The sequence below is a fragment of the Polypterus senegalus genome, chromosome 14, assembly GCF_016835505.1.
Source record: "Polypterus senegalus isolate Bchr_013 chromosome 14, ASM1683550v1, whole genome shotgun sequence".
Lineage (NCBI taxonomy): Eukaryota > Metazoa > Chordata > Cladistia > Polypteriformes > Polypteridae > Polypterus > Polypterus senegalus.
In genome coordinates this window covers 43,712,813-43,728,444 of record NC_053167.1, presented here as the reverse complement: position 1 = coordinate 43,728,444, position 15,632 = coordinate 43,712,813, and the positions used below count along the sequence as shown (strand labels likewise).

Sequence of the window (15,632 nt, the reverse complement as noted above, 5' to 3'; positions counted from 1 at the left end):
GATTCTTTTTAATAACAAAGTGTTTACAACATTTCACAAGTCATATTAGCTGCTGTCCAATCCATATGTTGTTAGATCCCCTTGACGTATACTGCTACTATGTTGCTCGGGCATTCAAGTAAGAACTTCACTGTCATCAGTTCACATAATAATACTGCTACAAAGTGTTACTAAATAGTTTGATAAACACTGAACAACACCAAAATAGCTTAATTTACAGAAAGTTAAGGGTGAACTACCAACTAACATTGGAAGACCTAAATGATCTCAACTTTTTTTGTACTAGAAAAGCGGTCAAGATTATAGTCAGTTAAGATACAGTGACGGAACCACCACTACTGAGATGCTCAACATCTAGGATCTAGAAGATCTTCAGAAAAGCTAGTTGGAGCTGCTTGCGAATCTTGTCTGTGTTGTCACCTAGAACATGCAGATTGTGGGAGATGTAAGCCATAATGGGTCCTATAGGCAAATCCAATTCTAGCTACAGTATGTGAGAATGATGAGTCTCAAAAAAATCTGTACTTTTGTATCAAATCAGTCAGGTGAGTTGCTGCTAGAATAAGCTCAAAATTACCCATACCTCGGCATGGATAAAAGAGCAAGTACCTCTCACTATAGAAAATGAGATGAGGAGGGAGTCAGATGTTTGTGGGATTGGATGTTCAAGAGTATTATGTGAGATGTGTATTTACTCAATTTGCTAGTAATGACATTATTTATTCACTTCACTATTAATGACATTCCTCATCATGAAAGGTACCATAACAGAATACAGGCTTAAGTCTGGCTACATGGTAAAAGTGTGGCATCTGCCCCGTTCCATCTCATGACCAGCAGTGAATGCCTGTTCTTATATGGTACCATTTAGACATCCCGCCCTGCCAACATTTCCCCGTTCACCAAACTGTGTCTCACAGCAAGGACACTCTCTAGAGACATCAAAAATGGTCGGTTGAAGTGATTGACCTCTCATTTACTGTCTAACCTAGGTCACAGGGGACTAGTGCCTATTCGTCCAAGATTGCAGGGACACCTAACATGTGGCAATCATAAGAAATGGAATATTCTCATTATTACACATAATTTTCTGCCAGGACTTGAGATGTCTGAAAAGACAGCTTACAAGGTCATGTATTTTTTTCTGCTCTTGTAGACAAAATGGTCATTGTTATAAGTGTCTAACATGAAGAAAAGGTTTTGTGCTCCTGCACTATGGCCACCACATTGCCAAAAAAAGAGAAAACAGTTTAAGAAACAATGTTGTTACACTGCATACTGTTTTGTTAGGTTTCAGAGGCATCTGCCATTTTTCACACTGACAGTTATTAAGCCATGCAGCAGTCCTGCACTGTTAAGACAAGGCTGTTGTCACATTTAGCGTGTGGCCTGGAGGAGGATCCTCTCCTAATCTCTATAAGCCCCGGGCCTTGTCTTATTACTTTAAGAAATGAAAGCCACCTGACCACAGTAAAGAACTGACAGCTCAAAACGGATTCATTCCAAAAGAAGTATTCTACCTGATAGGCTTTACTTCAAAGTGAAGTCAAAAGGCTCACTTGTAAATCATGTCGGCTCATTCGGATTCTGCGCAAACACTGTTTTTTTGCTCAAAGGAAGATTTCCTTTTTCTAATTCTGTGAAAAAAAAACTTTATGGGTTGGCCAGCAGAGAAATTTTATAAATTTTAATGTTCAATTTTTAAATAAAATATTATCTACCATTAAAGTATCAAGCAGCAAGCCTAATCTGCAAGGGTGTTCAGTGATGACTGTTTCAGCTCCAATGTTGTCATGCTAAACCAGCTCCATTAATTTGATTTTCGTGTGTAATTGAGTGTAGGCATGATGTTCGAATTCTAAATTCCTCAGAAATACAAAAAACAAAATCTGGCACTGTTGGCAGTTTGGGATAATAAAGTTCACAGTAGATGCCACACATTTTAAAAAGGACCCCGAAGGAAGACTATATAATGGCAACACTTTGAAAAAAATGATCACTAGTGGTGTTTGAACTTTAGCCATCTTACTAATGAAATTCCGATTCCGATTCTGAAACACCCAAAATAACTAATGGAACATGAAACAGTTCAGTTCTACGTATTCTTGTAGAGTACTCTTCATCAGAAAAAAGCCCAGATCTGCTCAGCACTCTTACACATTGTTACGACTATAATATTATAAAAAAATAAAAATATTGATAATATGGCATCAAACACAACACCAGGAGGGCTTACCTGCCCAAGGTCCAGTGTAACGTTGACCTCATTGTAGTCTAGACTCCGAGAAAGTGGGGGGCTCTGCCACCAACGCTCTGTCCCATCAATGGCATTAGTAATTGGGTGGGCTCTGTTGCTGTCCCCAGCACTACATATGTCACAGTATTGACCCTGAAAATCAGAAAAATTATTTATTAGTCACAAAATAATAATAATAATTAGAAATTTCAGGACAGGTTTGATTAAAAATGTATCATTCATCCATCTATTTGCAGAACCTGCTGACTTAAATCCATGGGGAACCACAGCCTATTCCAGCAGCATTGGATGTGAGATGGCAGCTGACCCTTGATGGGACTCCAGACCAGTTCATTATAAGACATGTTCACACACCCAGACTTTCTCACACTATAACAGAGTCACTAACATTCTGCACCCTGGAGAGTCATCAAAAGAGGCAATGAAAAACATTTTCCAGTCCAGGCCTAACAACACACTCCGGTGTATCCCTTACAATTAAGAAGGAGTCCACCTGCCTATCAAAACATTTTCAAAATAATCCTACCCCTTTCAACTGCATTTGTTTTCTTCTGAAGCTCTTAACATTATAATTCACTAGTGCCTTACTAGCAACAGGCTCACCTTTACCTCACTTTAAGGATGTGGTGACCCAGGTGCCCACATGCCTTGGCATCTTTCTGTTCCCGAGACGTTGACAGTGATGCACCAAGAAAAGACTAGTGCAATGAGGACATAAACAGCAAGACTGGTGCAAAAGAGCTTAGTGCAGTTTATTCACAACAATCAGTATCCAACAAATAGTGTGGAGCTGCCAATAAATGCATTTTTCAATAAATAATCCATAAAAAGTAGCAATCTTTCATGGGAGATAAAGTTAATAAATAAATACGTAGATCCAAATAAATATGTCATGACAGGACAATCAAGATTAAAAACACTCACACCCACCAAATCTTAGCTGCAATGTTTTTACTAAATACTCCGCACTGCCATGGACCCCTAACTCGCTCGCCACAAAGGCAGCTGGGCAGTGGTCTGCTCTCAATAACAAGACACATGACTTGACATAAGCTTGTCCACAAAATTCTACTATACTGTTGATGCTGGCGATCCATTTACTAAACCTCCATTTTCTTTTATACATTTCATAGTCCTGGGATGATTTATTTATCCATTTTGTGAATCCCAGCTCTGCAGAGCAAGTCTACTACTTTCTATGAACCTGTAATGGTCATAATGATCTCCAATGATCTCTTCTCACCACTCACTAATTTCCACACTGTACCTGATAATCCCTCTCAATGCTCTAATTGATGGTTCCCATGATTGTGTAAGCAAACGCAAGGACAACCAGCAGGGAGGGGATTAAGAAGTCCAGATACCTCAACGTCTGTTCGTCTCACTCCTTAAAGCAGAATCCAACAGCCAAGATACGTCTTTTAGGGGCCACTAAAAGTCCAGGGAGCTCAACCCTACCTAATAAGGCCAAGATGTCTCTTGAAGGAAGTTGTCTTCCGTTTTTACTTCTTAAGGGTGATTAGAACCATGGATGGACAGTTTTCTATTTGGGAAAACAGGAACAGGAATTCTGCCCTAGAGAATGCTTCTGGAATTCCAAGAGGAAAGCAAACCTTGAAGTAGAAGACTGGACTCTTATAAGAAAACAAAAGAACAAATGGATGTTCCTGTTTTTTAACCAAAAGTCTACGATCCACTACATGACTGAAGTCAGAATGGCTAGACCTGTACTATACCCTCAGAACTCAGTTACTGTAATTCGCTTGATGATGCCTGGACAGGCTCTCGTCCCAGCAACCCAGAACAGGCTTACGAGGCTTTGAAAAGGTAGGGATGAATGGAAGGATACTGTGTCAGCGTGATGGCAGGCTACACTGATGAATTTAATGGTTTTATTGCATATACTGTATATTTTATATATTATTAAGATTTTATATTTCATGGACTTTTTGCAATGTAATGCAGTTAAAATGTGTGCTATACTGACCTTGACGCTTAGGATGCATAGTGAATACTGAGCTACAATGCAAATGAAGCACAAAAGTGTTAAAGCCATGCAGCCCCACAAAGATTAACCAGACTAACATGGATACAGCTAGAGGAGTCAGTCCACCCATAGTCTCAGTGTAGGTTACTCTGACGTGAGTTTGTCTCCTTTCCGGAGTTAACAAATGAGCGCTCTTGCTTTAACAAATGCCCCTTGTCAGTGGCTAGCATGTCTTACGCACAGGTCAGTCTGTTAAAATAAATCAAGCTTAACAATGTTTGTTACATGTAGAGCCATCAAAGCATGAAATACAAGGGAGTTAATCAGTTGCTTGTTTTTTATTTGTGTGCAGCACTTGTTGATCTCACCCAGGAAATTTAAGGTGACCTAATCACCCTTGAACTATTGCTCCTGCAGGGTCATCCAAAAGTTGCAAAAGGAAGATTGCACTTTTGGGAGTTACGGGTGGTGGGCTTTTATTATGCCATATGGACTTTTATTGGGCATACAGGACCCACCTTGTTTGAGACTCCTTATACAGTTACACTGTTTTGCCGTTTACTGTCTGTCACTTTAACTTTATTACATATGAAAGCAAATGAAGAGCTGTGTGTAATAGGTGGTTCTCAATGTAACATCTTTTTTTTATTATTTTTATTTCTTGTAAATGCACTGGTTGTCATGGGCGACTAAGTGTTATGTAAGCCTCTTTCCTTGGTCTTCCAAAGGATTTCCACTCGCAGACAGGGTGGCCACACTGTTTCACAGAACAAAACAGTGGCAGGATAAACCCTAAAACTGTCACATGAGAAAGAGCTACAGGGCTTGTGTAATTCTGCCTTCAGCTTGAAAGCTCACACAAGTTTCAGTCGATTCTGTATGTTGATTGCTTCCACTGGCTTCAGCCAAAATCCTTCTGGGCACTTTGTAGTTTAAGTTAATATTTTGAGCTGAACTATTGCAGTCATCCCACTCTTAACTTTAGTTGAGTGGAAACAAGTCAAAATCAATTATTTACTATACATTTTTACCTTTCAAACAGTATTTTTTTTCTTGTCTCTTATTCCTTAAAAATAGTCAGGAATTTACATTTAGAAAGATAGAGAAAAGCCAAGCAAAATGACACCTTTTATTGGCTAACTAAAAAGATTACAATATGCAAGATTTCGAGGCAACTCAGGCCCCTTCTTCAGGCAAGATGTAATGATTACATCTTTTTAGTTAGCCAATAAAAGGTGTCATTTTGCTTGGCTTTTCTCTACATTCATAATGGCTAACATGGTACAACAACCTAGTACTACATTTAGAAAGATAGAAAGATTGTCAAGAAGAGAGAGTTCTTGTTTAAATGTTTCTTACAGAAATATGCAAGGTCGAGTTGATCTATTCATTGTCTTCAGACCAAGTAACATATAAGCAAACAGTAAAAGAGAACATGGGGACATTTCTGATGAAAACAGCGAGGCATTCTACCAGGATATCAAGAAAATGGACAGACGAAGAGGAAAGTGAAGTGAGCCTACGTTAGCAGACATCAGTAGGTCAGTCCACTGTGACAATTATATGTGCAATTTATAACTTTTTCCAGTCTAAATAATTAATTTTAAATTGATAACATGCTTTCAAACTATTTCCTAAATCCTGGCTGTGACAGAGCAATTCTGCTGCTAAATGTGGATTCAGGACCCACCTATCTGTAAGGAACATTTCACATGTTTGACAGGAACAAAAAAAAAGTTTTTTTCTTTTTTTTTTGTAGACAAGTTCTTCTTTAATGTCACATTCATCCTACATTCAATGGTGGTTCAAACCCAGCAGACAATAAGGATGAGTTCAAATTACTAATAAATTAATCAGTGGTGCCCACTTTGAGTCTTGCGAATTAAACTAACATTGGCCGTTGGCTGATATAGTTTCACCCAAAGCCATGGAGTTTTGTGTTTTGAAAAAGTGTTAGCCACTAATCCCACCCTGCTTTACTAGCAAACCCCTTTACGTAGCTGATCAGCCATATACAAGTGTTAAATGAAGATCTAACGTTTGATTTTTAGCATTATGATCAGCCTGTGGACAGTGCCAAACATCCATCCATCCATCCATCGATCTTCTAACCCGCTGAATCCGAATAGGGTCACGGGGGTCCGCTGGAGCCAATCCCAGCCAACACAGGGCACAAGGCAGGAACCAATCCTGGGCAGGGTGCCAACCCACCGCAGGACACACACAAACACACCCACACACCAAGCACACACTAGGGCCAATTTAGAAACGCCAATCCACCTAACCTGCATGTCTTTGGATTGTGGGAGGAAACCGTTGCGCCCGGAGGAAACCCATGCAGACACGGGGAGAACATGCAAACTCCACGCAGAGAGGACCCGGGAAGCGAACCCGGGTCTCCTAACTGCGAAGCAATCAACTAAAAATGGGTCCTTCCTCCAGTATCCTAACTTCTAGTTCCACTTCTCAATTTCTTGTTGCTTTAACTGTACATTTGTATTATCATATATATATATATATATTGTATATCTTCTTCTTCTGGCTGCTCCCGTTAGGGGTCACCACATCTTCTTCCACATCTTTCTGTCCTCTGCATCTTGTTCTGTTACACCCATCACCTGCATGTCCTCTCTCACCACATCCATAAACTTTCGATTAGACCTTCCTCTTTTCCTCTTCCCTGGCAGCTCTATCCTTAGCATCCTTCTCCCAATATACTCAGCATCTCTCCTCTGCACATGTCCAAACCAATGCAATCTCGCCTCTCTGACTTTGTCTCACAACCGTCCAACTTGAGTTGACCCTCTAATGTACTTATTTCTAATCCTGTTCATCCTCGTCACACCCAATGCATATCTTAGCATCTTTAACTCTGCCACCTCCAGCTCTGTCTCCTTCTTTCTGGTCAGTGCCACCATCTCCAACCCATATAACATAGCTGGTCTCACTACTATCGTGTAGACCTTCCCTGTCACTCTTGCTGATATCCGTCTGCCACAAATCACTCCTGTCAATCTTCTCCACCCATTCCATCCTGCCTGCACTCTCTTTTTCACTTCTCTTCCACAATCCCCATTACTCTGTATTTAAAGTCATCCACCTTCGCCAACTCTACTCCCTGCATCCTCACCATTCCACTGACCTCCCTCTCATTTACACACATGTATTCTGTCTTGTTCCTACTGACCTCCATTCATGTCCTCTCTAGAGCATATCTCCACCTCTCCAGGGTCTCCTCAACCTGCTCACTACTATCGCTACAGATCACAATGTAATCAGCAAACATCATAGCCCATGGAGACTCCTGTCTAATCTCGTCTGCCAACCTGTCAATCACCATTGCAAATAAGAAAGTCCTCAGAACCGATCCTTGGTGTAATCCCACCTCCACGTTGAATGCATCCGTCACCCCTACTGCAGATCTCACCACTGTCACACTTCCCTTGTACATATCCTGTACAACTCTTATGTACTTCTCTGCCACTCCCGACTACCTCATATAATACCACAACTCCTCTCGAGGCACCCTGTCATATGCTTTCTCCAGGTCCACAAAGACGCAATGCAACTCCTTCTGGCCTTCTCTGTACTTCTCCATCAACACCCTCAGAGCAAACATTGCATCTGTGGTGTTCTTTCTTGGCATGAAACCATACTGCTGCTCACTATTCATCACCTCCCTTCTTATTATAGCTTCCACTACTCCACGTACCTACCTTCCGCTTGGCCAGAATTACATTATTTTTTCATTGATTTTTAAAGTTTGTCCTGTTTCACTACTACGTGGGCGGAGACAGCTAGTATTAAATATGATTAGTTAGAAGGGCTTAAATATTCTTAAAAAAATAATTTGCACATGAGCACTGAGGAAATCAATGTAATAATTAAACAGTAACTATTTTTTCATATTTTTTTTGTAGCCAAGATCATTTTAAGACCAAGGTGAAGGCAGACATACAAAAATAAAAACACAGGCGATGATAGAAGCAAGCTGTAAGCTTTATGTAAAAGAGATAAAAATCAAGAAAATATTTTTGTGTATCAAAATCATATCTATCACAACTCAGCAGGCACACAAAAATGTATATGTAAATGTAGTGGTTTACTGACCTTCACATTTCAACTTCTAAAGATTTTTTGAAAAAATGAATTGAAAAGAGACTGATGAACCATGTTACGCTGAAAGACGCAATTCTCCTCAGACTTTTGTTGTATTCTTCATAAAGCTTGTTTGCTCTGGGAACTTCAATAACTGGCAGTATGGCATACGATCTCCTCTGCACACACCCATCAGCTCTGGTCAAACCACACAATCACAATTGGCAAATGCAAGCCAGGCTGATATTGTCTCATCTTCACTAAGCACCTTCACACTAAACAAATTTATAACCAGGGTTGATTATTCCCACCATACCAAGATGCACAATGGTGGGCCAAACATTAGGTGGGACTGTGTAGAAGGGAATTTTATGGATGGTTTATAAGTTCTTGGAGGAAGACACAAACATCCTACAAAAACACACTAAAACATTTTGTTTTTTGAAGAACTAGGCTGGGATGGCTGGCGACTTTCAAAATAAAGCATCATTAGTACAAATTCTTGTACTCTTGTATAAAGGAGTACGGACCAAACATTTTTGGTTTGCTTATGGTCACAACGAAGAAATGCTCAATGTATGTGACTTAACTCCTTCACTTTCTTGGTTGACCAGTGATCTGGCATCCACAGCAGAAGACTAGACTTTAAATGGTGAGCAATCATTCAGACCTTTGATGGCCACCATTACAGGCCTATTGCACGCTGAATGGACAAAAAAGAGAAAGGAAAATATAGAGACAAGCCATAAAGGAATAAAAAGAGAGCCTTTTGGTTTCTTGGCCCCTTTATACTTCAGGCGATCCCTGGAAGGCTGTAATGGCTAATGTTTTTTCTTGTCTCCCAGGGAAGTCTAACAACAAGGGAGGTGTAATAATTAGATGAAATTAGTCCATCTATTTACCAGGTCCTGAACCTGCTTTTTCATTACAGGGTTGCAAGCTTCTGAGAATATTACAGAAAAATCTGGCATATGGGATAAAACATAAGAAATTTGACAAATGAGAGGAGACCCATTTGTTTAGCTAATAGCTAAGCTGTCGTAATATCTCATCCAGATACTTCTAAAAGTTTGTCGGGATTTGTGCTTCCACTACATGTCTCTGCAGTTTGTTCCAGAGTGCCACAACGCTTTGTGTAAAGAAGCGTTTCCTGGCTTCAGTCTTAGACACAACCCGTAAAGAAACATCTGACTTCATCATGGGCCACACCATCCCTCATACTTGGCCAGTTTGGTGATTTTATTTAATCAAAGCTGCATGTCCTCTGGATGTGGGAGGAAATCGGAGCACTTGAGAACAGTGCACGTGGACACAGGGAGAAGATGCAAAATCTGGGCTGGCACTGAAACCTGAGGCCTTTAAACCATAAGGCAGTAATCCTAAACACTGAAATGCTCTTCTGAAATGATATGGTAATGTAAAGTACTATACAGAGCATGCACATCTGAAAAGCAGACGACCATAAATAAAGGCAGGATCATAGGAAACAAGCAAATAATTAAACCAAAAAATGTGAATTTAAGAAAAGCCTTGAAAGAGTATGTACACAAAACCTACACAACTACCAATTAAATAAACAATGTTTAGTAATGGAAACTTAACAGTTACATATGATTTGAAATGAAATGTATCTTCCTGAAATAAATATAAACATTTATCTTTTACAAAGTGGCTAATTAATCCATACCACACAAGATGCAAGGCAGGATGGCCACCTGAATAGCTTATCCACAAGTGGTCTCTATGAGAAAACCTCCAGTTAATATAATCTTCAACTCAAGAGAAAGCGTCTGACGCAAAGGACCAAGCTCACTTTGTAAGGTGGGGATGGTGTGCCTGACCAAAAACAGACCTGGGACCTCAAGAGCTTTAAGCCACAGGGTCAAAAAAGTCCTGAGAATAATCACATCTATCCTACCTGGAGGTCAAGGTTAGATAACTCAACTCAACCAGACTTACTTTTTCAAGTCTTTATTTTTGAAAAATGTTTAGTTTCAGATAATGAAGCACATGTCGTTTTTAGAATCATTTTAATCAATATCCAAATATTAATTTTTAAATCTGGTGGCACAGTTATAGCGCTGCTGCCTCGCAGTTAGGAGACCCGGGTTTGCTTCCTGGGTCCTCACTGAATGGAGTTTGCATGTTCTCCCCGTGTCTGCGTGGGTTTCCTCCCACAGTCCAAAGACATGCAGGTTAGATGCATTGCCAATTCTCAATTGTCCCTAGTGTGTGTGCCCTGCGGTGGGCTGGCGCCCTGCCCGGGGTTTGTTTCCTGCCTTGCGCCCTGTGTTGTGGCTATGATTGGCTCCAGCAGACCCCTGTGACCCTGTAGTTAGGATATAGCGGGTTGGATAATGGATGGATGGAATTTTTAAATCTATTTGGAGCTTTAAGGTTTAATTTACAAGTGAATATCACTGAAGTTACACTTTGGGGATATTACTGTCATAAGCAGGATGGTCTCACAGGTCTAGATCTCTGGGTGGTGTCTGCACCTTCTCCCCATGTTTATGAGGGATTTCCTCCAACATCCTCAAAGATGTGTGGGCTGAGTGTGTTTTATTTGGCAATTCTAAATTGGATGGGTATGTGTGATTCACTGACACAGAAAGCCTTACACCAGGTCTAGAGTTGGAATTGGATGTTATGTTATTGGGTGTTAAGTTACTCCTGATTCCAACAAACAAACAATAATACATTCATCTGCAATTTAATTGCAGCAGATAGCAATTATAACAAATGCAGTGCATTTTTAAGTATTTCAGGCTATCATTCTTTATATGGTGTAAACTAACCATGATGTGTCACCTCGAGATCACCTCCATAGTCACAAGACCAAAGATCTTGTGGTGTAATGTAACATGTCTCACTTTAGACTGATAGCTACCAATAGCAATTAAATGTAAAGCTCATTATGCATTATATGTTACTGTTGAGCAGAGCTGTAGCCATCCCATTTGTTTTAGTTGGCCTTAGTAGCCAACAGGTGGGCAGGACAGCATGTCTAGAAGGCACACAGGGCTTTTAATATCCATTATTATTACACTTACTCCAGTTACCAGGGTTATTTCAAAATGCCAACAATTTGTACAGATGGTATTCATCTCACCATATTGCTTGATCAGTAACGTATTTATGCAGTCTATCACTTTACTCCCTATAATATGTGCAAGGACTGATATCATACTAAAATTGTGCAGTAAGCACATTTACATATAGACCATGATATTGTTAAAGCAGGCAGACATAAAAACACACACAATAGCTTGTTACACTTGCCATTCTTCATTAAACCCAGTTTAGGGTGATGGAGGCAGCTCCTACAGTAATCAGCAATGCAGGAGCCAAACCAGATTGGGGCAGCGGACCACCACAGTCTCACTGACATACCAACCACACTCACCACAGCAAGGCTAACGTTGGGATGTATGATGAAAAGCTGAGTAGCTCTTTAAAAACCTATGCAGACACTGACAATATATGCAAACTCCACAAAGACAGTGACAGTGTCAGAACTCTTGAAAGATGAGGGTGTGAGCCGCTCTGATTTATTGTACAATAGCTGGCTGTAATAATGGACGAAGATGCATGTGGTTCAGCTGTCACTCAAACCTAAACCTACAGCTGACATAACACATTTCCCGGCTGTGATATGGACGTGCTAAGCTGAGAAGAAGCTCGGTATTGTGCCCCAATTTCACGCTAAACTGGCTGCTGTACATTAGGAATGATTTAGCGCCTGGCATAACTCATGCTGTTCAATCGGGGGTCTGACTCTCTGGGGGCTTCGAATTAAGAAAGTTTATGCTCTCACCAAATGTTCCTTTCGTTAAAGATCTGACTCTACACAATATGGACCTAACCTGACCCTGATCTGGACAAAGCAGGCCTGGATAATGAGTGAGTAAACGTTCAAATTAACACATCTACAGTAAGCAATTAAATTGAAAATTGCAGTAGGAAAAATACATCAGAAATAAAAAATAAACACTTAAAAAAGACGGGATTAAAGAAAATGTATGTGTGATAATATTAAATTCTGGAAAAAAGTTGACATTTTTTCTCCAGATATGTTTCTCCAAAATTAAAATAGCGCACACGACTTCAGGGAATGCCGATTCTTTGCCGTTTGCATTGCCTTTGGTTTTTAAAGCGGCCACCACTTTAGTAACCTGGAGGAGTCGGGTCCATTAGCCGCACCCATGCATTTTAAACTCTTATCTCGACATAGCTGGAATTCTTCAAGCAACAACCCTTGGACTGTCGAGGTTCACTCCACCCATGGCAGTTCTGTCCCGTCTTCCCTCTCTTTATGCTGTACGGAAGCACACGCACGGTACGAGGGGCCTCCAGACGGTAAGGCGGGGGCAGCATTCCTTAGATTTATATTTCAGCCATTAATATAAAAAAAAAAAACGAAAAAATTAATCACCTGATCCCAAGCACTGCTTTAACAATACGCGATGGTTCCCATTAAAATGACAGGTTTGGATACTACGAGGAATGCGCGCCCCTTAGCTAAATGCAGGTGTCTTTTGAACCTCATCCAAAACGCAAATTACAGGTAAGACTCCCAAGACATCAGACTGGCTGTGTGAGCAGGAAATGCTCTGCGGACTGTAATCAAAGTCTTTCTTTCTTTCTTTCTGTTTTTGCAAACTTATTCTTAATGCAGCGCGAAAGAAAATACATTCTCTATTGTTTTGTCCCAGCGACTAAAAATACTTCCCTTGGGCATCGTTAAGTTGACCCAAGTTATTTTTTCCACAACAAAGTGAGTTATTGAATCTCTAGGACGGGTAGAACGACTTGCGGTTGTGAAGTTAAGTGACGAGTCGAATTTCGTTACTACTGTAGCTTGAATATCGTCTCGGAAAAAAAATGTATATAACACAACTGAAAACATTCTTCCCGGCATTACCTTGGTATTTCGACAGGGATAACATCGTGCCAATGTTCATATACAATTTGCGAGATTACTTTAAGTCGCAGATAATAGTTGGGAATCGTCAGCTCCCGTCACCCGTTGCAGACATACTGTCAAAAATGTTATGACTCGAAACGCACCTACAGCCCATTGCGATCCTTGCGGTGGGCAGGCGTCTCGTGCCAGCTCTAATCGCGTTTCTACTTTCGGCGCTAACCTGCGTGCTTCTGATCACAGGAGCGCACTGACCAGGATTAGATTTCAAACCTTTAATTTCCACTTGAAAACATTCACATTACATCAGAATTATACACTTTGTAAGCCAGATGTTTACTAGGCAGCAAAGGCCACCATTTAATTAGTGGTTGTCCCTACTGGAGCCATTATCTTGATAATCATTTGTTTTATGCCACAGTACGATAAGGGGATATCTTACTGCTCTGCTCCCGTAAACGACTGGTAAAAAATAACGTTTTCATATTGGGTGAATTCTGCACCTTGTGCACGATCAGACTCTTTATCGTGTTCTTATTTCTACTAAACCGTATGATTTCAACTTATTCGTACAGAAAAAAACTACTCAGAATTACAGTAAAGAAAAACAATCCAAAGCATTTCGAGGTTAAGACTAAAACAATCGCAGCATTTGCTTCACAATTATCTAATGACATACAGTAGTTTCTTGTGATCGGCTACTGAACACACTGAGTACCTGAATGGTTTGGCTCGGATCGCCAGACACCGGCCCCCCGACGAGTTTGCAGTACAGATCCGCGATGGGCTTTCCGTTTTCATCCTCGCCGCAGGTTGCTGTGGCTGTGATTTTTGTGCCTTCCGCCAAATTGAAGTAAGGAGGATGCAGGCTGAAGCCGTTCACTCCGTTCGTAGGCAGCGAGCCCTGTCCAGAGGCGGCAGGCAAGGTGACTGCGAAGGCTGCAATGTAAAGGACGCACGAGATCCCGCCGGCTGCTGTCCGCATTCTTCTCATGGTATCCGGAAAACGCTCAGTAAAGTAAACCGAGTAAGTTTTTGATCCTGCTCGGGCCAAAGAGAAACTAGATGTCCTTATTCCATCGCCTCTGCCCAGGGCACGACTTCTAGGAATCACACGCTCAAAACTTTCGGCCCGCACTAAATTCCGCTCGGCTCACCAGGGACACCTAATCAACTGATGATGCATCAATTTCTATGACCCCTTCCTCCCTCCCTCCTCTATTCTCTCAAGCTGAAAACCAAACAATAGAGGTTTGCTGTTGAGTTGAGACCTCGCTCCGCAAACACCGAGGTGGAGCTTCAGATTAGTCACGCTTTTAATGACTTTCATTATAAGCCTGCGCGTTTATCTTCTCCGAAGATTATCTGTCAGAAAGGAATCGTGAGTATTTACAGGTTTCGACAGTCTGAAATTCAGGCACATGTGTGCGCACTCTCTGAGTGTTTAGTTTTCTTATCAGCTTTTCTATTAGTCACATTTCCATTACCTTTTCACTGTACACGCAAAAGTTATATATAGTTTATCAGTACAGGGTGCCGTCTGGGAAACCCATAATAGTGTGTAAATATAGGCTTTGCTTTTTGGTGTAAATATAATGCGTGACATCCATAAGCTTGGTCAAACTATATACCTATTATGTGCTACCTGAACCTGGCAAAGTGCATTCCTGGACAAGAAGCCATTCTGCCACTGTGGAAGTGACTTGCCACACCGCATAGTTCCGACTTTGTGCTAAATGTCCATTCTGCCGAGGGTCGGGCCATGAAGGGTGTACTCAGAGTGGAGGCTGACTGCACCCACTGGCGCTGCTGACTCACGGTGTGACCCCGAGCAAGCCTCTTAACCTGCCGCTGGAAACATTTACAGTATAAGGAAGTCATTGTGCTGTGACTCCATACTGTAAATGGCTTTGGGATGGTGGTGTTCTTTCTTATATGTATCCATTGAGTATAAATGGGAAAGTTTACAAACTCAAACAGAACACTCAGTTCTTTATGCTTGCTTGGCTGATCAATACATATAGTTAAATGTAATATCTCATCCAGCTATTTTAAAAAGCCATTAGTGTATCTATCCACTTTAGTTACAGAATATTGTGTATGAGGTTCAGAAATGCATACCAGGAAAAACAAACTAGGATGTTTCCACTGTCGTCGTTGTTCATCACTATTACTGTCAATACACCTTGAGTATGGGAAAGGCACCATATAAATACAATTTATTATTATTATTATTACTTGGAGTTACTGAAGGGTGTGTAAGCCCACCAGTTTATATACATATGAATACAGTAGCAGTACTAAAGACATTTATACTGTGATGTTCTTTAATGAAAAGGCAGATCATTCTGCCTGAAGAAGAGCTG

At 40.8% G+C, this 15,632-nt stretch overlaps 1 protein-coding gene across 2 annotated transcripts in view; it reads right to left on the bottom strand.

Moving 5' to 3' along the window:
• lama5 (laminin, alpha 5) overlaps positions 1–14,504 on the bottom strand; it is a 262,210-nt gene extending 247,706 nt beyond the window's left edge. For both annotated transcript variants that reach the window (XM_039735916.1, XM_039735917.1), the window contains exons 1-2: positions 13,985–14,504; positions 2,237–2,389 (exon numbers count right to left, since the gene is read on the bottom strand). In XM_039735916.1, coding sequence (XP_039591850.1) covers positions 2,237–2,389; positions 13,985–14,260 — 429 coding nt within the window. In that variant the 5' untranslated portion in view covers positions 14,261–14,504. The remainder of the gene's footprint in view (positions 1–2,236; positions 2,390–13,984) is intronic.
• Positions 14,505–15,632: the final 1,128 nt, after the last annotated feature.